Genomic DNA, 23875 nt, shown 5'->3' with positions numbered 1-23875 from the left:
CAGAGTGATCGTTTGGGAGCCGCGCGCGAAGTATGAACAAGCACTTAGCAGTCAAAATAAAACCAAAAGTGTGCACTTCATTTAAATGATCATATCGCATTTTAGAGTTATGATTACGACAAGCATTTGATATGTGTTTTCTTTTATAGTGAACCCACAGTTGTGCATGAAAATAAATGTTTACAGTGTCAATATAACTACTCTAGCTTATATATTGTTGAATATAATCTGATAATGGCAAATGTCTGATTTTACCAGTGAATTAAATTGTCTAATATGACAGATTGCAAGCAAATATCTCAAACATAATAATTCAACATCAGAATTATTAGAAGTAGAATAGAATTATTTGTAGAAACCAGTAGACCTACACATAATATTATTATCGATGTTGTGCCATATGTTTGTTTTTACCATACCTTTATTTTACATATATAGAATCATGAGAAAATCGTGATCTTTATTTTAAGCAAAAAAAAAAGTCAGGATTCTCATTTTAGGCAGAATCGTGCAGCTCTAATATTTAGTTTTATTTGTTAATATAAGTGTATGTATAGATGTGATTTATACATTTATTTATTATTTTCTTTGGATGTAACCAAGCCCTTCATGTCAAATAATAACATATGGACTAAACAAATATGAGAATGTCTTCCCTCACTGGCATACATCCCTGACATATCTGGAAGGTTTTGTGACTCGAGATTACATGAGCGTTTTTGTTGTAGTTTTTTATTAAGATGTACCTCTTTTGTACATTTTCTATTTCTTTGGATGTAGCCAAGCCTCTAATGTAAAATGTTAACATATGAACTGAACAAATAGGGGAAACCTTGCTCCCTCACTGTCAACTGTGTGAACTTATATCCTTTTTGTCTTTCATTGTCGTGGTTGTGGTAGGGGAAGGGTAATGTCCTGCTTTAAATTGATAATGCAAAAACTCAAATAAATAAATATTCGAAGACAAAGCAAGAAATGAAAATCAGATAGAAAAATAAAATTTGAGATGTAACGTAATGTGCATTTATATAGCGCAATTGGCCAGTAGCAGCAGCAATGAAAGGGTGTTTAGTGCTGCTCAGTGAGTGCAGGACTGGGCTAAAGCTGTCTACTGTGGATTCAATAATGTTCCTCCACAAAAACATGTAGCCTTATCTTGGGGAGTAAAGGATTTTCAAATTATTGCTAAATATTAATAAAACCATAAAGTCATAATGTAGACAGAGTATACAGGCTATTTGTATGTTTCAGACAAGCGGCGCTTTCCCTCGGGAGGCCAATACGGAAGTAACTGAAACTGCAATTCATCTAAAATCCGCTAGTCCTGGCTCCATAATAGAGATTTCAATTGAGCCCACTGTTAGAATGGCCAACTTAACAGCAGAAAAAAATGTGTTTAGAGCCTGGTACAAAGAACGATTTTGGTTCATAAAGCTAATATTACCCTTCATGATAACTGTGAGGGGGTGAATTTTTTTTATAACTCATCCGTTTCCTTTATATTAGGTTTTATTAAGTTTGCATAATTAAGGGCATGGCCACTTGATTGACAGCTAGGTCTTGCTGTCGCCGTCACGTCACCTCAGCTGAATCCTGCAGATTAGCCACTGATTTCGGCATATTCATCATAGTTTCTGTTTTGATTTATGTGGCTTTACAGTCAGTTGCCTTTTGGGATTATTTTCTACAATTATCAGATGTTATGGGATGCTGTGTGCACTTAATTGTGCTCACAAACCATTCACGTGGCCTCCGTTTCCCATGTGAGTAAAGTTATATACTTATATACCATCTCTATACATGTATTTGTTTTATTTAAGATCATTTATCATTAGGGGGTCAAGCGCGAAGCGCTGAAACCCTATTGTATTTGTAAGGATTTTTAGGGGTTCGAGCGCGAAGCGCTGAAACCCTATTGTTTTTGTAAGAATTTTTATTATTATTATTATTATTATTATTATAATTATTATTATTATTATTATTTTACTTCTGCCATAATCACTATTGCCCAGGCCAAACCGTAAGGCCTATTGGCTTCAAACTTGGTCAGATGGTAGTACTCCTCACCGCTACTCAGATCCAAAGGCTCGTCAAAATCGGGCCATAGGTGGCGCTACAGCGCTAAAAACAAAAAAAATTTAGTAATTTGGCCGCCATTTCTAAACCGTTTGTCGTAGGCTCAAAAACTTTACATATTTGGAATCCTTGCGTCAGCACGAACAAAAGTGGAGTCACTCAGATTTTCTCTACGACGCACCGTTTTTCCGCTACATCGCGATTTGTCCGACACCTACTTTTGCGAACTAGTCCTAGGGTTTTCACCCAATCTGAGCCAAACCAGTGTAGAAATGTTCTCTGGACACTGAATAGCAAAAGTTATTGAAAGAAAGTTGAAATGTTGATTTCACGCGAAACCGTACACAAGAACGTAACATGCTAATGTAAGCTAAAAGCTAATTGTAGCTGTAACTTTTGAACGGATTGAGATATCTTCATCAAAGTTGGTACACACATGTATAAGGTCAATTTGAGGTCACAGTGCAAAACCCACAAACTTTGGCCTCAAGGTGGCGCTATAAAGCCTAAAAAACTTAAAAATGACTCTAACCTCACAACCATTAGTCCAATCAGCTTGAAATTTGGCATGCAGTGTCTTTGTCTAACGTGTCATGACATACTATAAGGACATTGGCATATCTCAAAAAAAATGGCCGCCATTAGCCAATTAAAATTAAACAGCCATTAAACTAGGTTAACGATGAGTGATCAAAACGAAACTCGGTGGGCATGTTTGACTCATGGTCCTAGAGGTCTGTAAGAATTTTAAAAGAAATCCGCCACTAGGGGGCGATTTTGTGTTTTTTGAGGTTGTAATTGATTGGTTATTACACAAAGTTTTGCACAGCCACACAAGATACATATCATATGATAGGGCTGCTCATACCGAACAGTCTGACACTAAAACCACTGATGTCACTCAATCTGTTCATTAAATATTAATTAATATATGAAAAACCTACTTTTGCGAACTAGTCCCTGGTTTTTCGCTCAATCACCACGAAACCAGTGTTGTATGAATCTCTGAACTGAGCAGATCAATAGTTATTGAAATGAGTTGAACTTTCCTCTTTTGGGAGCTATAAATGGCTCATTTACAAAAGGGGTGTGTCTTATATTGACCTAAATGCATGTAAATGCATAAGGAAAACTGAAAACTTCGTGAAATCAGGTATGCACATCTGAGATGTGATTCTTAACAAGCATGCAAAATTTTGTGAAGATAGGTCAATAGGTGGCGCTATAACAGTAGAAAAGGTCTCAAAAACACTGATTTCCATTGCTATTTGACCATAATTTGTATAATATGTGTTTATTGTAGACAGCTTTTCACAAATATACTTGATCTGAGATATTATATGACAGGCCTGCACATTCTGATCACTTTGGCATGAAATCCACTGCTGTAACTCAGACCATCCATTTATTATTCACCATTATTTCAAACAATACTTTTATGAACTCGTCCCTGCTTTTTTGCTCAAATTGAACAAAATCAGTGTTGTACAAATGTCTGCACTGTCTAAATCAGTAATTATGAAAAACAATTGAACTTTTGTGCATAAATGAGCTTGATATATTTATCTAAAGAGCAGAGTGTGTTCATATGCTTCCACAAAGGATATAAACATGCATTACTAATATAAACCACTAGATGACAGCTCAACACCTCATAATGTTGGTTTAAAGTCACTAAATTTCCATTAAAGATCATTCTGAATCACATCTTGACATGGCATAAACTCTGTTATTGCATTTAAAAGCTGATTTAGTCCCAGGTTACCACTTCATTCATGTAGGCTTTATATTTTTTTCCATTTATTACATTACATCATGGATTTCTTTTGGGTCAGCCTTAAATGTTGGGTTGTCCTACATCTAAATTGCCTAAATGGCTATTAGGTTGCCAAATGCTCGAACCCCGTTAATCGCCGCTTGCGGCTATATTTATTATTATTATTCTGCCGAAGTCACTATTGCCCAGGCCAAACCGTACGTCCGAGAGAGCTGAAACTTGGCCAGATGGTAGTACTCCGGTACACTACATTCTCACCGAAGATCAGCCAAATCAGCCCATAGGTGGCGCTATTGCGCCAAAACCCATTATTTTGGCCGCCATTTGTACACCGTTTGTCGTAGACTCAAAAAAATTACATATTTGGAATCCTTGGGTCAGCACCAACAAAAGTGGAGTGACCCAGATTTTCTCTACGGTGGACCGTTTTCCCGCTACATCGCGATTTGTCCGAAACCTACTTTTGCGAACTAGTCCTAGGTTTTTTGCCCAATCTGAACCAAACCAGCTCTGAAATGTTCTCTGGACACTGAATATCAATAATTATCAAAAAAAAGTTGACATTTTTATTCTCGCACGAAACAGTACACAACAATGTTCGATGCTAATTGAAGCTAATTGCTAATTGTAGCTATAACTTTTGAAAGGAATGAGATATCATCACCAAACTTGGTACACATATGTGTAAGCTTAATTTGATGTGACAGTGCAAAACCCGTGGACTTTGGCCACATGGTGGCGCTATAAAGTTTAAATAACATAAAAAGTACTCTAACATTACAGCCATTAGTCCAATCAGCTTGAAATTTGGCATGCAGTGTCTTTGACCAAGTTGTCATAACATACTATAAGGACATTGGCATATCTCAAAAAACATGGCCGCCATTGGCCAATTAAAATTGAGCAGCCATTTAACAGGGTTAACGATGAGTGATCGGAACGAAACTCGCTGGGCATGTTCAACTCATGGTCCTAGAGATCTGTAAGAATTTTGAAAGAAATCGGCCACTAGGGGGCGATATTACATATTTTTAGTGCGTAATGGGTTGTGTATTACACAACCTTTTGCGCAACCACACAAAATACATATCATATGATAGGCCTGCTCATACCGAACAGTTTGACACTCAAACCACAGCTGTCACTTACACCGTTCGTTAAATATTCCTCAATATAGGAAAAACCTACTTTTGCGAACTAGTCCCTGGTTTTTCACTCAATCGCGACGAAACCAGTGTTGTTGGAATCTCTGGACTGTGTAGATCAATAATTATCAAAAAAAAGTTGAACTTTTCACTTTGGCTAGCTGTAACAGGCTAATTTACAAAAGGGGCGTGTCCACACAAATCTACATGCCTGTAAACCAATAAGGAAAACTCACAACATCACAGAAATTGGTGAACACATGTGGCATATCAACGAGATAAAACTTGCAAAATTTAGTGACGATCAAACCATAGGTGGCGCTATAATAGCAAAAATAGTCTTTAAATATTGCTAAATCGCTTAAAAATAAAGTAAATTTGCTTCATTTACATACTATTTCACAAAAAACACTTAATCTACATATCATATGATAGGCCTGCTCATACCGAACAGTTTGACACTCAAACCACTGCTGTCACTTACACCGTTCGGTAAATATTCCTCAATATAGGAAAAACCTACTTTTGCGAACTAGTCCCTGGTTTTTCACTCAATCGCGACAAAACCAGTGTTGTTGGAATCTCTGGACTGTGTAGATAAATAATTATCAAAAAAAAGTTGAACTTTTCTCTTTGGCTAGCTGTAACAGGCTAATTTACAAAAGAGGCGTGTCCACATGAACCTACATGCCTGTAAACCAATAAGGAATACTCAAAACATCACAGAAATTGGTGAGCACATGTGACATATCAATGTGAAGAAACATGCAAAATTTAGTGACGATCAAACCATAGGTGGCGCTATAATAGCAAAAATAGTCTTTAAATATTGCTAAATCGCTTAAAAATAAAGTAAATTTGCTTCATTTACACACTATTTCACAAAAAACACTTAATCTACATATCATATGATAGGTCTGCTCATACTGAACAGTTTGACACTAAAACCACTGCTGTTACTCAAACCGTTCATTAAAAAACCATCAATATAAACAAAACCTACTTTTGCGAACTAGTCCCTGGTTTTTAACTCAATCGCAACGAAACCAGTGTTGTATGAATCTCTGGACTGAGTAGATCAATAATTATCAAAAAAAAGTTGAACTTTCCATTTTAGATAGCTGTAACAGGCTCATTAACAAAAGGGGCGTGTCTACACAAACCTACATGCCTGTAAACCAATAAGGAAAACCCAAAACATCACAGAAATTGGTGAGCAGATGTGGCATATCAATGTGAATAAACATGCAAAATCTTGTAGAGATTGGGCAATAGGTGGCGCTATAATAGTGGAAATGGTTCTAAAAACATGCTAAAATGGCTTAAAAATGAAGTAAATGTGCTTCATTTACACACTTATCACTGAAATGATTTAAAAGTTATTTTTTTTTGTCCATCTTGGATGTTTAAAGGTCTCAAACACATTTTCAATATTCTATCATTTTAGCCACTATAACACAGACTTTTAACTGTCACCTACAATTTCTAACCACTAGATGTCACAACAAGACCACTTATTTATTGTTCATAACATTTGCATACCTTTGTTGTTTTACATTTTTTGAGTTTAAAGTCAGGGAAATTGCATTTAGGATCATTCTGAATCATATTTTGACCTGATGTAAACACTGTTATGCATTAAACATCTAATTTGGTCCCAGTTAACCTCTTCATAATAATTCTAATAGGTAAAACTGGTTCTATGATTAAACACATTGTTTTAAAACATTTGTAAAGAAAATCACAACTGTGGCTTCTAGATGGCAGTAACAGACCACTTATTGTTTATTTTACTGCTCTGTAGCAAAGAATGTAATGTAATGTTATGTAATGCATTCTAAATCCCAAACTGACATGGCATGAACACAGTTAATGCATTTAAGATCAAATTTAGTCAAAGCTTGTCACACTTTTTACTCTGTAGATTTTTAATTATTTTAATAAAATACAAATTTTTCATTTTATATAGTTAGAACATGCTCAGTCATAGAAGGGATATGTTTATGCACACCTAAATGGCTGTAATCACATAAATAAATTACACTGTGGCCACTAGATGGCAGTAGGAGATCACTAATAGCTTATTCACTGCTCTTTTGTCATTTTTATTAAGAGCTAAAATAGCCATAACTCATGAAGGAATTAAAATATCTTCACCAAACTTGTTACACATATGCAAGAGGTCAGTCTAAGGTCATAGCATAAAACTCGTAGACAATGGCCACATGATGGCGCTATACATTGTAAAATCACTGTATCTGAGTAACCATTTATCTGATTAACTTAAAATTTGACATGTCGTGTCTTTGTCTAAGGTGCCATGACTCGATCTACACATTATATCATAGGGCTGCTTATACTGGTCACTTTGACATAAAAGCGGTCACTCGAAATGTTCATTAAAAATTTTTCAATATGTAAAAACTGAAGTTGCTTCTCTGGAGTGTTTAATCAAACATTTGTTAGCTCAATCTATAAACTCTAACCCTCTGATCGTATATTTCATTGTCGAATAAACTACTTACAGGCGTCATAACTGCTATAGGACCTTACCCTGCTAAACTGCTTGACCCCCGTTAATTGCTGCTTGCAGCTATATTTTATATTTAGAGCTGTAATGCACTGCAGAATCTGTCAGATTAATTAGATGTGGACTGTAGATCAGTCATCTGAAGCGTTGTCATACAGTGTTATGCTGGATTTCATCAATAGTCTTACATTAACTAACAGACTATATCTGAAGTGTTTGGAAGTAATTTGCGTTTTCCTCCTATAGGAAAACATCATAAGAACAATGTTTAGTGGCTCAATGTATTACAGCAGTGTTTTTACAAAGACTAAACACTATGTTGATGTAGTGTACAACCAAGCACATGTGGTCAGAACACAAACGAGTCGCAGGTGATAAAGTATTAAGCATTTCTCCCAAAGTAAAGTGTGTCTGAACCAGGTCCAAGCTAAATGACAGCACATCTCTGTAGCTCCGCCCACTCTCCGCCTCTTTGCCCTTGTTTGGTATCCTACCGTGAGCGCAATGACGCGCGAACAAAATGGCGACGGTTGGCCACGCCTACTTGTGGCTTCTTTTGCGCTCTTCAGAAACCTATGGGTGACGTCATGGATACTACGTCCATATATTTTACAGTCTATGGTTTCAGATGAGAAATCCACTAAGAGTACTGTCTACACTTCTGCAAACCTGAAATGTGTTAAATACGGTACGTTTTGTTGCACATTTCAGGTGACAAATCCACAAGAGGGCACTGTCTACACTTCTGCAAACCTGAAATGCATAGGAAAAATGTGAATGCCTGTCTGAGAAAAGTGTATAAAATGTGTAGTGAGGGGCTTTACGGCCTCAAACATAAAAAAATAAAACGGACTACTTTATGGATTTCGCCTATCGGGAGTTATTTTTGAAATGTAACTTCCGCGATTAACAAGGGATGATTGTACACCTTTGCATTCAACAGAAAAATAAAACCCAAACCGCATTGAAACAAGTATAAGGTAAATCAGGGATGTCCAAACTCTGTCCTGGAGGGCCAGTGTCCTGGAGAATGTAGCTCCAACCCTAATGAAACACACCTGAACCAGCTAATCAAGCTCTAACTAGATACTAGAAACTTCCAGGCAGGTGTGTTAAAGCAAGTTGGAGATAAACTTTCCAGGACACCGGCTCTCCAGGACCGAGTTTGGACACCCCTGGGGTAAATAAATGATTCTAATTTTAATGTCTGTGTGAACTGTCTCTTTAAAATCACTGCCTCCCCAATCTAATGCATATCACATCTCTGTTTGCATTGTATGACGGGTCAGCCTGTGATCAAGCAACAACCTAACAGCTTGCACAATATGCAGTCACATTTTACTTTGTGTGAAATCAGTGTCAGAATCAACCAATTTGCTTTATAAAGCTCATCTACTGGAATCAGCGATGACAAATCTACACCAGTACATCACTAACCAAATTCCCATTTTTGGTACTTGTAAAAGACAGTGTGGATCTCTTACCGGTGTTTACGCAGGTACGTCTCCAGAGTCTCCAACAGAGATGAGCTGTCAATCAAAACCACTTCATCACGACAGTCCTGTGACATCAGTTCCCACACATCCATCCAGCTGCCCCTGCACAACCACAGACACATATGCTCATTACATGGTCATTGTTCAAACTAGAGCTGCACAATTAATCGTTAAAAGATAGCTATCTCGATTCGACCCCCTAAACGATCTTAATCCAGCATTTCTACGATTCTGTAAATCATATTTTCAAGTTCAGGAGAGAAGAAAAGGCGGCTGCACGAGTCTTTTCATTGTTTCACATACGTTGCTCAGTGACATTGACACCTCCATATGATGTTGAATGAGTCACATACTGTATTTATAAGGTATAATTCACCTACAAATGTCATTTTTGTCATCATATAAAAATGTTTTCGCGATCGGGAAATCACATGTGACATGAGCTGCTGACCGTGAGCTGTTATCACAGAGAGGGCGCGCGCTCTACTCGAGTAACAGGTAATACAGTTGCAACTAATATTCAGTTTGTGGCACAGAGTGATCGTTTGGGAGTATGAAGCAAAGTATGAACGAGCACTTAGCAGTCAAAATGAAACCAAAAGTGTGCACTTTATTTAAATGATCGTATCGCATTTTAGAGTTATGATTACGGCAAGCATTTGATATGTTTTTCTTTTATAGTGAACCCACAGTTGTGCATGAAAATAAATGTTTACAGTGTCAGTATAAGTACTCTAGCTTATATATTGTTGAATATAATCTGATAATGGCAAATGTCTGATTTTACCAGTGAATTAAATTGTCTAATATGACAGATTGCAAGCAAATATCTCAAACATAATAATTCAACATCAGAATTATTAGAAGTAGAATAGAATTATTTGTAGAAACCAGTTCACATAATACACATAATATTATTATTAGGGATGCACCGAAATTAAATTCTTGGCCGAAGCCGAATAATAATGAATTGCTTGGCCGAAGGCCGAATACCGAACGCGGTGTTTTGCGTTTTTTTCCACTTAGTTTGCCAATTTTTTCAACATTACAATAATTAAATAGAAAAAATTAGCTTTTTACAATTTTGTGTTGCTTTTCAGAGAAATAAATCAAATAACAAAAAAACAATTTCAAAAATATTTAACACTGAACACTTTTTTAACATTCCAGCAGATAATATACAAACAAAGCACAATATAACTTAAAATAAATAAATTAGTAAAATAAAAAAATATTTTTATTTGGCCATCTTTGAAGCCCCCCTTCTTGAATAGCCGATGTTAGGCCTATAACTGACTGCTGAAAGAATGTAACTGTATGTCTACAACAACAAATGTGCATTGAATCGTGCAAAAAATGTGGATGACAACAAATGAATAACTATCCTAGACATAAGCCTAATTAGCCTACTTCTTCAGGAAAAGTGGCAGGTTCTTCTTTATAAAAAGTAGCTTTTCTGCTGTCTCGCATGAAAGCTGGTTCCTTTTCTCATCGATGACATGAGATGCAGCACTAAACAGTCTCTCGCTGTCGGCTATCGGTGCGCGGCTCATCTGTAGTACGAGCCCGTTTACTCTCTGCGCTGTTTTCATCTCCTGCACTGTGCATCACCTGACCGTCTCCAACACCTAGCGGCTTTCCCAAGTCTAACTCGGCCTGGATCATTTCTCGTGTGCGCTGCTTTTTCCCCATATCCAATCAATGATCTTTATATCGTGGATCAAGCACAGTCGCGATGAAGTACAGGAGTTCTGAGTCCGCCTGACTAAATCGTGCGCTGACTTTTAGAAAAGAGCGCACTTTTAGCTGTTTTCACTCTGTGGTCTGTTTCAGCCTAATTGTTTAAAAGACGCTTTAGTGCTGCAAAGTAAATGTATGACGTCTGCCACAGATGAGCTTATTTCTTTTGTTATCTGCTCAAAGGGGCGAGAAGAGAGAGAACGTTCCTCTGGACAATTCAGCAGAACAGTGTCTGCAAACGGCCGTTTTTGCCTCTTTCTCTGACACTTTAAAGTGCTTCCACACTGCTGACATGTTTGCTGCATAAAGCGCGCGCCTCTCAATCTACGCGGGTTACGCGGGTCATTAAAAACGTCATTATTCGGCAAAATTTATTCGGCCTTTTTACTTATTTGGCCAAACACCGAAAGTTTTTTTTTGGCCATTTCGGCCGAATAATTTCGGTTGCCGAATATTCGGTGTATCCCTAATTATTATCGATGTTGTGCCATATGTTTGTTTTTACCAAACCTTTATTTTACATATACAGAATCATGAGAAAATCGTGATCTTTATTTTAAGCAAAAAAATAAAAAAAATAAAAAAATAAAATAAAAATAAAAAAAATCGCGATTCTCATTTAATCCAGAATCGTGCAGCTCTAGTTCAAACATACTGTCAACAAAGTAACCAACATCTTGCGTGTTAAAAAAAATAAAAAAGTTCAGTACTCACCCTAAAGGCTTCGGTTTGTGTGTGTCTAACGAGTGCAGCTGACAGCGCTTGTTCTTTTTACTCTTGGGAATGGAATCAATTACGTTGTTCAACTTTGACCTATAAAAGGAGGGAAAAAAACATCCATAACAAAACACATTCAAAGATGACACAGATAAGGCTGGAATTTGATTGGACAATGAGGCTTCGACTATGAATAATAGCATTTTATTGCCCAGTGAGGACATGATGATGAATAATAGCTTAAAATAATTTCTTGAAGGAAAGGCACTGCAGGCAAAAAAAGTTTTCATGCACTTAAAAATTGTATGATTTTGAGCCTTTGACTTTTTTTTGGTATAATAGAAAAAAAATTATCCCTTTTACTATCCCTTTAAATAATTTGCATTGATAAAATACAAGTTTTTCTAAATAATGATTTTAGATTGACTTCATCTGGACCCTAAACAGAGTCTGTACCACTTACCCATGAACATAAAAGAGTGTGTAGAGCTTCCTGGGGTCTGTGATGCATGCGCGTGTGACTGAAAGCACTCCAGATGATCCCACAGTGAGCGGTTCCAGCGCAAAATAGCCAGAGTCTGTGAGCTGAGAGAAGAGCCGCTCCACGCTGCGCCGACAGCCCACACACGGCACCGACTGAGACAGAGCGTTGAACACTTCGCGTGACATCACCATCAACGCCATGTTCAGGTCCTGCTGCTTTAGCATGCTGTGATGCTGGAGAACAAAACACAGCGGGTACAGTCAAGATGGAAACTTTAAAAAAAATTAATTAATTAATTAAAAAAATTGAAAAATAAAAACTCTCTCTCAAATCTACTTTATTGCTATGCCCCATGATGCTTTGAGAGTAGCTGTGGTTAAACTGTACACAACAACTGCCAAGGCACTTTCTTATAGGTTCACTCCAAGAATCCTCCAGTGTTCAGAAAGTGTTCTTTATGTCCACTTTCCTTGGTAAACAAAGCAAGTCTCTCATATAACATATCAACTAAAAGACAGAAAATATTACTTTACAAACTGCATTGTAAATAAATCATATGAATATTTTCATATTATTCAATAATATTACTGTAAATATTTTCAAAACTGAATAAATATAGATTTACACATATTTACTCAAGTAAATAAACAGAATTAATGATAGGCTAAAAGTTTCTGGAAAATCTGTGGAAAATCTGCAGAATTCTGAGCATGCAGATCTGTGTGGGCCTACTCATAACATAGTAAAAATATTTAAAAACACACTATAATCTGCTGATTTACTCCATAGAGCTCCATATAAAAGCCTGAAACTATTTTGCACAGGTCAATCTAAAGCAGGGGTCACCAAGCTCGGTCCTGGAGGGCCGGTGTCCCTGCAGGATTTAGCTCCAACTTGCCTCAACACACCTGCCTGGATGTTTCAAGTATACCTAGTAAGACCTTAATTAGCTTGTTCAGGTGTTTGATAAGGGTTGGAACTAAAATCTGCAGAACACTGGCCCTCCTGGAACAAGCTTGGTGACCACTGATCTAAAGGGTTAATGCTGCCAACTGATGATCAACAGTTAAAACTACTAACACTCTGTTACATGTTTGTATGTTGCTTTAATCTTCTCTATGACTAACTGAAACACTTATGGATCCAAAAATATGCTGTATTCATCAGCTTTAAAAATATTTAAAAAAGGGAAGAATTACAAAAATGCAATGGTGAAAATTGTGGAAAAAGCTGTGTGAGATTTGATTAAAAACAGGTAGAGAAAACCACAACTGTGCAATGTCTTTTTCATATTCATTCATTTTCCTTCGGCTTTGTCCCTTATACATCAGGGTTCACCACAGTGGAATGAACCGTGAACTATTCAAGCATATATTTTACACCAGCTGCAACCCAGTGAAACACTCAATCACACACACTCATACACTACGGCCAATTTAGCCTACCCAATTCCAGCGACCTTCTTACTGTGAGGCAACAGTGCTAACCATTGAGCCCCCACGCCACCCCCTTTTCATATTTACATAGTGAATTAAAAATGATTAGGAGAAAAAGGCTATATGAGGAATAGACTAGTGAATTGGAAATAGATTTTCTGACATATTCCAGCATTATATAATGATAGCATTATCACATTAAAATACCAAGAATTATATGTTTTTATGACAGCATTACCCGATATTATCTGCAATAATGCAAAAATAAATAAATAAATAATCAGACTATTTTCTATTCTTAAATATAATTTTTTTTTCTTTTCGGTTTTAGGGTTAAATATGACCCAATTCTTGGCAGACTTTGTAAGATTCATTTTAAATGATAAAATGCCATAATTTACCTCAATAAACTGCTTCATCTGTGAACTGCTGATCTGGTAGCTGTCAAAGTCCAGAACACTGTCAGGAAACTCCATCACCATCTACAAAATAAAATCCACAAACTCTAGTGTACATCATCAAAATAAAGCACATTCAATATAAAACCGTGACTTCAGTTTGCCAAGTAAAAACAGGGGAACATACAAGAACTATGCTTTATTTGTACTGAATAAGGCAAACCTTTAACCCTGATTTTATGGTTCTATATACAGTGCTCAGTCAAATGAATACAGTTAGTAATGAATATTTTCAACCCTTTCTCAGTGAATATAGGGACTATAATCTGGTGCATTTCTGCTGTCTGTTTAGTTGTTAATATTAAAATAAAAATAGGCTGTTCCTTATATCAAGTTTACATTTTTTTGTTGAGAAAGTGAAACAACGTAGCCAGGGTGATGTGAATTAAGTTATAAAGTACACTGTTCCCTGTGAAGATTGACGCGTGTCCTCGGTATGTTTTCCATATCAAACTGAGAAGAAGAGATGCAGCCTTGATCAAACTTGCGAAGTCTGAACACGGAGAAGATGCAGGACTGAACTGTGTGTGTGGGCTACTTAATATTGAGGAAAAGCCCCAATCAGAGAGGCGAATGTCTGCAGCCCCGCCTCCGTTTTCAGATGTCTCCGTCTTTCCCCATCCACACTGAGACGGAGCAGCAGCGTTTCAGAATGAAAACGGCCTCTTCAGCGTTTTCGAAACGCTCCGTTTTCAGCGCTCGAGAACTCCGGCGTAGTGTGGACGGTTGGCGTAACCGTAGCAAAACTTATGCGTTTTCAAACTAAAACGCATTAGTGTAAACGGGGCCTTAGTCCAGATCCTTCTGGGTGCTATTCCGCATCTGATCGCTCATGCTATTCACTCCGTTTACCCGCTGTCTGTTAATAAGATCGACTGACCTTATTAACTGACTGTTCCCACTGAATTAAAAGAGACGAGCCGAATGCTCTCTTTGCTTAAGTTTTATTCTCTATGGCCCCGTTTACACTAATACATTTAAGTTTTAAAACGTATAAGTTTTGCTACGGTTACGCAATCCATCCTTATCCGCCAAAGTTTTCGAGCACCGAAAACGGAGCATTTTGGAAACTCTGAAGAGACTGTTTCATTTTTAAACGCTGCTGCTCCGTCTCAGTGTGGATGAGGGAAAACAAATACATCTGAAAACGAAGGCAGGGCTGCAGACATTCACCATTTTGATTGATGCTTTTTCTTCAATATTAGTAGTCTAAACACAGTTCAGTCTTGCATCCTCTTTAGACTTCGCAAGTTTGATATGGAAAACTAACTCCTGAGGACACGTCGGGTAAATCTTCAAAGGGAACAGTTTAGTCTGTAACAGGGCTCGAAATTAACCTTTTTGCTTGGTAGCACCGGTGCTCCTAACTTAAAAAATGTAGGCGCATCAGCCAAAATTTAGTCGCACCCACCATTTATGAGCACCGTTACTACAAGTTTGATACAAACAGATTTATTGTATTTGAAATCAACACTAATCAAACTAACAAGAAAAAAAATTAACATATATATGCAAGCGTAAGGAAAATATGTCTCAACGAAATCCCGTTATCACAAGAAAATAGATTTTTATAACATAAGTGTGTGACCAAAGCATACACGGAGCACTCACTGGCCCTGCACGCACTGCTTGACATAAATCTGTTAACGGTATAACTGTGCTGTTCTCACAAGTGCTGTCTGATATTGCACTGATGCTTTTGACATATACTGTACCTTATTATATGCATACGTCATGTTAATAGAAATACCGGTCTTTTCATGAGTAGCGATAATAGTTTACTCAGTGCAAGCCCGTTTGTGATGGTGTACGTGGTGTTAAATTTGACATATAGCTGCCCCTTGCACAGCGGACAGCATCTGGAGATTATATGAAGGATTAAACAGAAGCTCTAGTGCTAGATGTGGCAAACAGTTACCTGAAAACTTCATCTCACAGACTTTTCATAGCAGACTTGAAGCCAACGGAAGTCTTCTACTCTTGGAAAAGTGTAGATGGTGGTTTAACATTCAGCAATTGATCAATAGTAAGATGTGTCATTATTTATAACTTTGGATGCTATGGTTTCTCAAACTAAATCTGTCCGCGTTATCTTCATTCTCATATTCAGCGCTTTAGTTTTTCGCGCGCGGTAGTAGCTCTCCCTGTCATCCAAAGCCAGAAGGCGCTAACTGAGTGATTGACAGCTGATATTAACCAATCATTCGCGTTCAATGCTAGAGCAGTGGTGGGCCAATAAGAAGAGCGCGAAGGCAGGGCAAGCATTACGGACTTGGATTTGTTAACTGCAGCAAGACAACTGTTTTAAACCATTCCTGAGCGCTGCGTTTCACGTTCCAAGTGCAGACAAAGAGCTTAGAGATGCATTCTGCGTGAATGTCTCCCGAATCTGCGCATGTGGTGAACATTTTGCAGTAAAAACTGGTCGCACACAACAATTTTAAGCACTCGCAGAAATGCTCCCAAATATATTTTAAGGTCGCATAGATAAAATTTCGGGCGCATATGCGACCAAAATGGTCGCATTTTCGAGCCCTGTGTAACCTCATTTACATCACCCTGGCTGCACGGTTTCACTTATTCTATAATCAAATGAAAACATGATAAGAAAATGGCTATTTACATTTTGATATTAATTTAACAGACACCAAACATGTTGAGGCGTCATGCAGCTGCATATTTATACGAGCGTCATCTTCACTGTATGCATATTTATAAAAAAAAAAACAGCCTATAACATCACTGCCTCCTTTCATTCTCTTTGAAAATACATAACATACCCGCTCTTTTGCTGATTATCAGTTTTAATAGTCAACAATGGTCATTATAAAAGTATAACGTACAATATAGGAAATGAAGGCAAGTAATCAGTCAACTGGTGCATCATCAGTGTACGCGGTTACATTAATTAATATATTAACCTAACTTATCTTTGCGTTCAGCCAAAACACGTTACCCAAGAACAAGTATTAGATTCAAAAGACCAAAGTCTGGGAATTTGTGATTAGATTTAAACAACAAGATGAGTTAAATATCATGTTTAACAAATAAAGTGAGATTAGATCCAGCGGTAGATCCTTGATGAACAGTGTGACGCGCACACAGCTATCATATGGGCAGTGTATGCTAGAGTGTGTGTGTGTGGTCATTTTCAGCTGTGTAATGTAGACGCAGAGCTGTTCAGAAACACTGGGTGAAACATCAGTGTGGATGCGGATCGTTTTCATTCTAAATCGCCGTTTTAAAACTAAACTGTATAAGCGTAAACAGGGCCTACGATGATGCCAAGTGAAACGGAGCCCTCTGGAATCATAATACAATCACATAGAAATCATAAATAGAAATGTGTTGCTGCCTTGGTAATGCAATCCTAATGTAAACAGAAGTTATCAATACTTTAAAAGTGCTCAAATATTAGGATGTGTTGACAATTATCTGCATAATTGTTTAAGACATTTGAGTCGAGATGTAAAACAGAAAAAGGAGAAATTTAAGCTCATTTACTTAAACATTTTATTTGAACATACATTTTGCAAAATGCCCTACTTTTAAGCTGTTGCATTGTTAGGTGTTTGTTACCCTATAAATGTTCATTGTTCTGTAGGCATTTTTTTAAAGCATAAAACAATTCATACAGTACCGAAACCATGACCCTAAAACTGTGATACATAACTAACCGTGAGTAGATTGAACCGTTGCACTCAGGGTATATGCAGGAATCCTTAACAGGGCTCGAAATATCGCATATGCGCCCGAAAATTAATCTATGCGACCTCATGATATATTTGGGTGCATTAGTGCGACTGAAGATAATGGTTGTAGTGCGACCTGTTTTGATTTTTTGTAAAAACGTGCTGAATCGCTCTTTCCTGCCGCTATATTGGTTCATATTAGCTGTCATTCACTCAAGGTATTCCGCTGTCAGATGACAGGGAAGGAGCTTTTATGACCACGGGAAATGCAAACGGCTGAAGAGTAAAAACTTAAAGCACACAGGTTTGCAAACCCCACCTAAAGTTAAAGCGAATCATGACACGTCACGTGGTGAATAATGATTCGCCAGCTGAGATCAATCGAGTACGCGCTTCTTGGAGAAGGTGCCCGAATCTCCATGCGTTGCATTCACTGTGTGTTCAGCACAAATGTGCGCTAAAAGTCAAATCTAATACTGTACATATCATCGCCAAAGGAGCTCGCCTTTACTAAGTTTACACTGAAACTGCGGCTCATAACAAAGACCGGTATTGCGCCGATGGTTAGCGCAAGAATCCTGCTCTGCCTGCTCATAAATTGGGTCGGCTGACTCGCCAGCTTTTCCACTAACACAGAAAAATGAAGACCAGCTCAGACTGAACCTTTAAATTGACACAAACTAAAACCAAAACTTTTAAAGAGTGATAAACAGACTTTTTATAGCAGATAACCTACATTCATGCACATTCAAGGCAGCATCATAATGAGAAATGGAATTCATTGTTACTATTATTGTCATTTTTTATCATCATTAATATTCTATGGCCTAATTATTAGACATTAATTTTGGAATTATTGCACACAAATATCAATGTCTTTGCAGCATTAGTTAGATAGTTGTTTCTGGTTTTTGTCAGTCCTATTAATGTCGTTTTAAAATACAATAAATCCCTTAAATCCCTAAACAATTTGCAGCGGTGCTCATTCATTTTTGGTGGGTGCTCCTAAATTTTTTCTGGTGCTCCTAAAATTTTTTTGGTGCTCCTAAATATTTGAAGTTGGGAGCACCGGTGCTACCAAGTAAAAAAGTTAATTTCGAGCCCTGCTTAAGGAAAGTTCAAACCCTTTCAAGACTTTTTAAAGACCTTCTCAGAATGTTTTAAGACCTCATCGCCACTTTAAGTTTTAATCAGTATCAAACTTTTATCTTAATTAACAGTTGCAAATAAACAGTTGTAGTTAAATGGAGCACAACCGTGCGACAGAACTCAGATAAGCTCAGAAGAAACAAAGCTTAAAGAATAAATTGCATGGTTGTTTTCAGTGACAGGCTTCAGCCAATGTTTAAACTCCTTTTTCTCCATCCAGGAGTACGCAAACTTAAATTTTCCCCATCTGTTTCACTCTATGATTTCGCTACATGTGAAGAGCATCACATCACCTTCCTGCATTTATCTCAAATTACGTCACATCACCCAGACGGAGGAGCTTAGACAGACGCACCCCGGCCTGAACCAATCGAGTGGATTGAGCACGAAATTGATAATATTCGGAGGAAATTAAATATATTCATGCTTTTTTGGAGTTTAACACATTTGGACAACGCTCAAATAAAATGTAAGAACTCGTAAACATTGATTAAGACTTTTTAATACCTTTCAAGGGCCTTCATTTTCTCATAATTGACTTATCAATTTTTAAATGAACCCGCGGACACCCTGGCACCCCAAATGCTCATATATATGAAGCACTGTATATGCAAAAATATCTTGCACAACAAGAGCAAGAAAAAAAGCAAATATCTTCAATGACCCATGACTTAAAAACACCGCAAAACACAAGCAATTAAGTGATCTTACCGTGAGTGTATCATCGATATACAAGGGAATCTGCCGTGCAAGAAAAAGATAGTCCTCCTCCCCATCCCTACAGACAGCCACAAGACGTGCCATGCCTTCGGCCAGATCTGCCTGTTAGTGTGTGGAAAACAAATCTTAGTTAGCCGTTCATTCATAATATAACAAGACAATTCATTTTTATATCCAGATTAAAGCATGATGCGCCAACTCTATAATGCAAACAATGAATGCCTTCCCAGCAGCCCTTGTAGCTTTGCTAAGGATTATTAGCTTACACATATACTCTTATCTGCCTACAGAGGCTTAAACACTTATTATACCCATCTGTACACCCCAACCTGAATGCAGCTTTCATTTACGTGCATCATATGTTCACAAGTGTCATAATATTCACAGAAATCTTCCTTTATTAAGGGATACAAGTGTGAAGAGGTCAAGCCACATAACGTGCTAACAATGAGCAGCTAAACAACCAGCCTCTCGCAGCGATTTGAAAACATCAAATTAAACACTTCAGGTCATATTTATATAACGTAATCCGCACATTCTGGATGCCATGGAGACATTTATATAATCAGAGGAGTTAAAAGTACACTCATGTTCCCTCCAATGACACATATGCTAATTAGCCTATTAGCCGCAAAAATGCTCACACCCACCTGTAGAGCGAATTAAACGAGTCATTTTGGATGTACGCGAGGTTTTAAATGCTGCAGGGATGGAATCTGAGATGGTGTTACAAAAATGAGAGCATTTTGTGGGTCGAAGTCAAGTTAGCATGCGGCTAACCTGTGAAACTTTTTCAAGCTGATTAGCATGCTAGTGCTGTCAGTGACTTGCGCGGACAGCACGGCAACTTTAAAGCTAACAAAGCATGTTTTATCGCATGCTAAACACGACGCAGGTGGACTTTCACAATTAAAAGAGCTATTTGCATTCAAATGTATCCTGTCACAGATCTACTTTGACGGACTGGCATCCTCAGCATTAACTCGACACATTCCGGTGTTATCCTGCTCGCGGCGTTACTTTTTAGTCATTATTGTAGTTAGGAGCGCGAGAAAAATGCAGGAATATCAAGCTGCAGCTGTCGTACCCACCTGTTTTCCAACGTTGTTTCTTTTTCGGACAAAAACAAACAAGTGCGACAGAGGCGTATGTGGCAGGCGAATGTTCGATGACCCTTGGCTCCCTAATACGTCAGAAAGTAGTTCCGGGCGCTGAGGAGGCGCGGCATGAGCAGTTTGAGTCATAGATATATACACTAGATGTCGCCTGGCCTATTGTTGTCTATTGGACGGAATGCGTCAATAGCGCCGCCATCTTGCTACAGGGTAGCGCTCCTTTGAAATGAATGCGGGACCAAGGTACAGTTGAGGACTGTGGCCATGCAAAGCCAGAGATATACACATATACACATATATCTGTGATCGGGAGTTTTCCTGGATGTTAGTATGTAATTTTTTTTTTTCCAATTACGAAAATTATAATTTTACATCACTTTTCTACATTGATGGATCAGTGACCGCACGGGCATTCCTGACAAAAAGCTTGTGTTTGTGTGTACAGAAATCTACTATTCACCCTCACTGTTAAATTTAATCTAATCCGTGTCCTGAAACACAGCTCCTCTCCTGCTTTTACTTCTCATACTGACGGAGAGAGCGACTCGTTTGTGAATGAATCCCCCGAACGACTCTTTCACTAACGTTAGCCGACAATAATACAAGTTTCTGGCAGCGCAGCATCTCGTTGTCATATTTCTTTTGCATTGTTTGCTGATTTTATTCAACAAAACTAGCATAAACAGAGTATTTAGTGCGAGTTGGAGCTGCTTTGCCGTATGGTGAATGCAGTAAGTGACTGTTATCATCAATAACGTTACCTGATTAGCACAAAAGTTCAGAACATACAAAAACAGAAAAAAAACATAATATTACCTATGAAATGTTCTGCCTTTGTGCTTTATTTTCTTTGTTTGCTCGTTACTACACCGTTAGACAGCGCTAAAGTCCCGCATCTTCACGTAATAACACTGTCTTGACTAGTGCGGTTGAATGACATTTGTCCTGGGAGCACTGTACCAATGTGGCGGCGCTACTGACGCATGCTCAGGGTCCCTATGCGATAACTAGTGTATATATCTATGAGTTTGAGTGACACGTGGGAGGAGACAGATTAAAGAGAAGCCTACTTTACGATTAGAGACCAAAATTTCATCAATTGTAATGATCGAGACTACAGATAAAATTTAGCTATGTAGCTAATTTTGAGGAAGTTCTTTGATTGGCCATTGCTCCTGTCAAATAAAGAGTAAATATAACAGCTTTAAAAAGATAATAAATTTAAATAAATAAGAATTGCTAAACAATTTACAAACCATCAACGCAGTTTCATATATTTTTCTTTATATATATATATATATATATATATATATATATATATATATATATATATATATATATATATATATATATAGGGTTCTCTATGCTAAGTATGTTCTTTACTGGCCAGATTGGACCAGTGGTTCGGATTTTTACTTGCCCTGCCAAAATTTTCACTGTCCTCACCAAAAAAGAAAAAGTTAATTGCTATTTCTTAGCCACATATATTAAATATAGTGTCACAAGATAATGTCTGTGAATCTAGAATTATAAAATAATTGAAAAATGTTAAAATATTTAGCAGTAAAATAAATTCATTCATTTTCTTGTCGGCTTAGTCCCTTTATTAATCCGGGGTCGCCACAGCAGAATGAACTGCCAACTTATCCAGCAAGTTTTTTTTTTACACAGCGGATGTCCTTCCAGCCGCAACCCATCTCTGGGAAACATCCACAAACACACACACATTCACACACACACTACGGACAATTTAGCCTACCCAATTCACCTGTACCGCATGTCTTTGGACTGTGGGGGAAACCGGAGCACCCAGAGGAAACCCACACGAAGGCAGGGAGAACATGCAAACTCCACACAGAAACGCCAACTGAGCCGAGGCTCGAACCAGCGACCCAGCGACCTTCTTGCGGTGAGGCGACAGCACTACCTACTGCGCCACTGCCTTGCCCTTAGTAAAATACAGCAGTATGAAAAATGTGCAGGTATTTTGTTGCAAAACAAAAGGTGGCTGACTTAAAAGTGACTGAAAACTATACACAACATACCTTCAGTTTTTTCGTTGTGTTGTTCATTCATTAATTTTCTTGTCGGCTTAGTGCCTTTATTAATCCGGGGTCGCCACAGTGGAATGAATCGGCAACCTATCCAGCAGTTTTTTTTTTTGTACACAGCGAATGGCCTTCCAGCCGCAACCCATCTCTGGGAAACATCCACACACACACACACACACACACTCATACACTACGGACAATTTAGCCTACTCAATTCACCTGTACCGCATGTCTTTGGACTGTGGGGGAAACCGGAGCACCTGGAGGAAACCCACGCGAAGGCAGGGAGAACATGCAAACTCCACACAGAAACGCCAACTGAGCCGAGGTTCGAACCAGCGAGGTTCTTGCTGTGAGGTGACAGCACTACCTACTGCGCCACTGCCTCGCCCGTTGTGTTGTTCCCATGTAAATATCTGTTTCCACAATGTTAGAAACAGACGTTTTCTTTTAGCCTCATAATTTGATGTTGTGGTCATCTTGCCAACTATTAAAATTTAGTGACAAGGCAGCACTGCCCTGATCGGGCCAGTAACGATTCTGTCTACTGTCCCGAGCATCTCTCATGCTTTTTTAAAATCTTGATCGATTAGCAGATTTGGCTTGAGTGCTGACTAATCTACCCAGGTAGCAATGAATTCTGGCCCAGATTTGGCATGAAGCATTCATCCGGCACCGGCATATCCTTCTGAGACCCAAATAATTTTTTATTATTTTTTTTCAGTGATTTCCTACATCCTTTGGGTTTAAAAAAATCTACAATTTAGAGTTTCTATATTTTGTTTTTATTTTTAATTTTACAGCATGCACACTGCACCCTTGGGACCACAGGAACCTTTTAGATTGAAACGACAAACAAAACTGTACAGGATATGGCTGCAAAAGGATATGAATCCAATATTAATGTAACAAAAACAAAACAAAAGCCATTTATTCCTTTTGTATTGAAACAGTTTAGTCTGAAAGAGAGCCGAACTAAAAACAAAAAAAAAAAAGTGATGTTAATACAAAACAAATTGAACATAAAAGTGATTTAAAACTGATTGTCATTCTCTAATTGTCTGATTGTCCAGCCTGATCTCACGAGAAAACGTAAGTATTTTACGTTTTGCCAGTTTAGTGGTTTAGTGGAGTTCAGTCGTACGAAATGGTACGATTTTAAAAAGGAGGTGTGGCACCTGACCCCACCCATAACCCCAAGCGTCATTGGGGGATAAGCAAATCGTACTAAATTGTACGAATTAGATCGTACGAATTCATACGAATTAGCCACTAAATGAAAAAGTTAC

The 23875-nt window shown here is 37.9% G+C and overlaps 1 protein-coding gene across 5 annotated transcripts in view; it reads right to left on the bottom strand.

The window, feature by feature from the left end:
• ggnbp2 (gametogenetin binding protein 2) overlaps nt 1-20643 on the bottom strand; it is a 36051-nt gene extending 15408 nt beyond the window's left edge. For 2 of the 5 annotated variants that reach the window (XR_012405886.1, XM_005165016.5), the window contains exons 1-6: nt 20512-20643; nt 19412-19522; nt 13803-13883; nt 11945-12198; nt 11479-11577; nt 9013-9126 (exon numbers count right to left, since the gene is read on the bottom strand). Coding sequence is in view for 4 of the 5 variants with exons in the window: in XM_005165016.5 (XP_005165073.1) it covers nt 9013-9126; nt 11479-11577; nt 11945-12198; nt 13803-13883; nt 19412-19504 (641 nt within the window). In the remaining variant the exon portion in view is untranslated. Of the gene's footprint in view, nt 1-9012; nt 9127-11478; nt 11578-11944; nt 12199-13802; nt 13884-19411; nt 19523-20070 lie in introns of all 5 variants that reach the window. The other 3 variants (XM_073950375.1, XM_073950376.1, NM_001079961.2) reach the window with 2 other exon arrangements.
• Between the last annotated feature and the right edge of the window lie 3232 nt (nt 20644-23875).

The sequence above is a fragment of the Danio rerio genome, chromosome 5 (assembly GCF_049306965.1).
Source record: "Danio rerio strain Tuebingen ecotype United States chromosome 5, GRCz12tu, whole genome shotgun sequence".
NCBI classification, from domain to species: Eukaryota; Metazoa; Chordata; class Actinopteri; order Cypriniformes; family Danionidae; genus Danio; species Danio rerio.
This window is presented reverse-complemented; position numbering and strand designations above follow the sequence as displayed.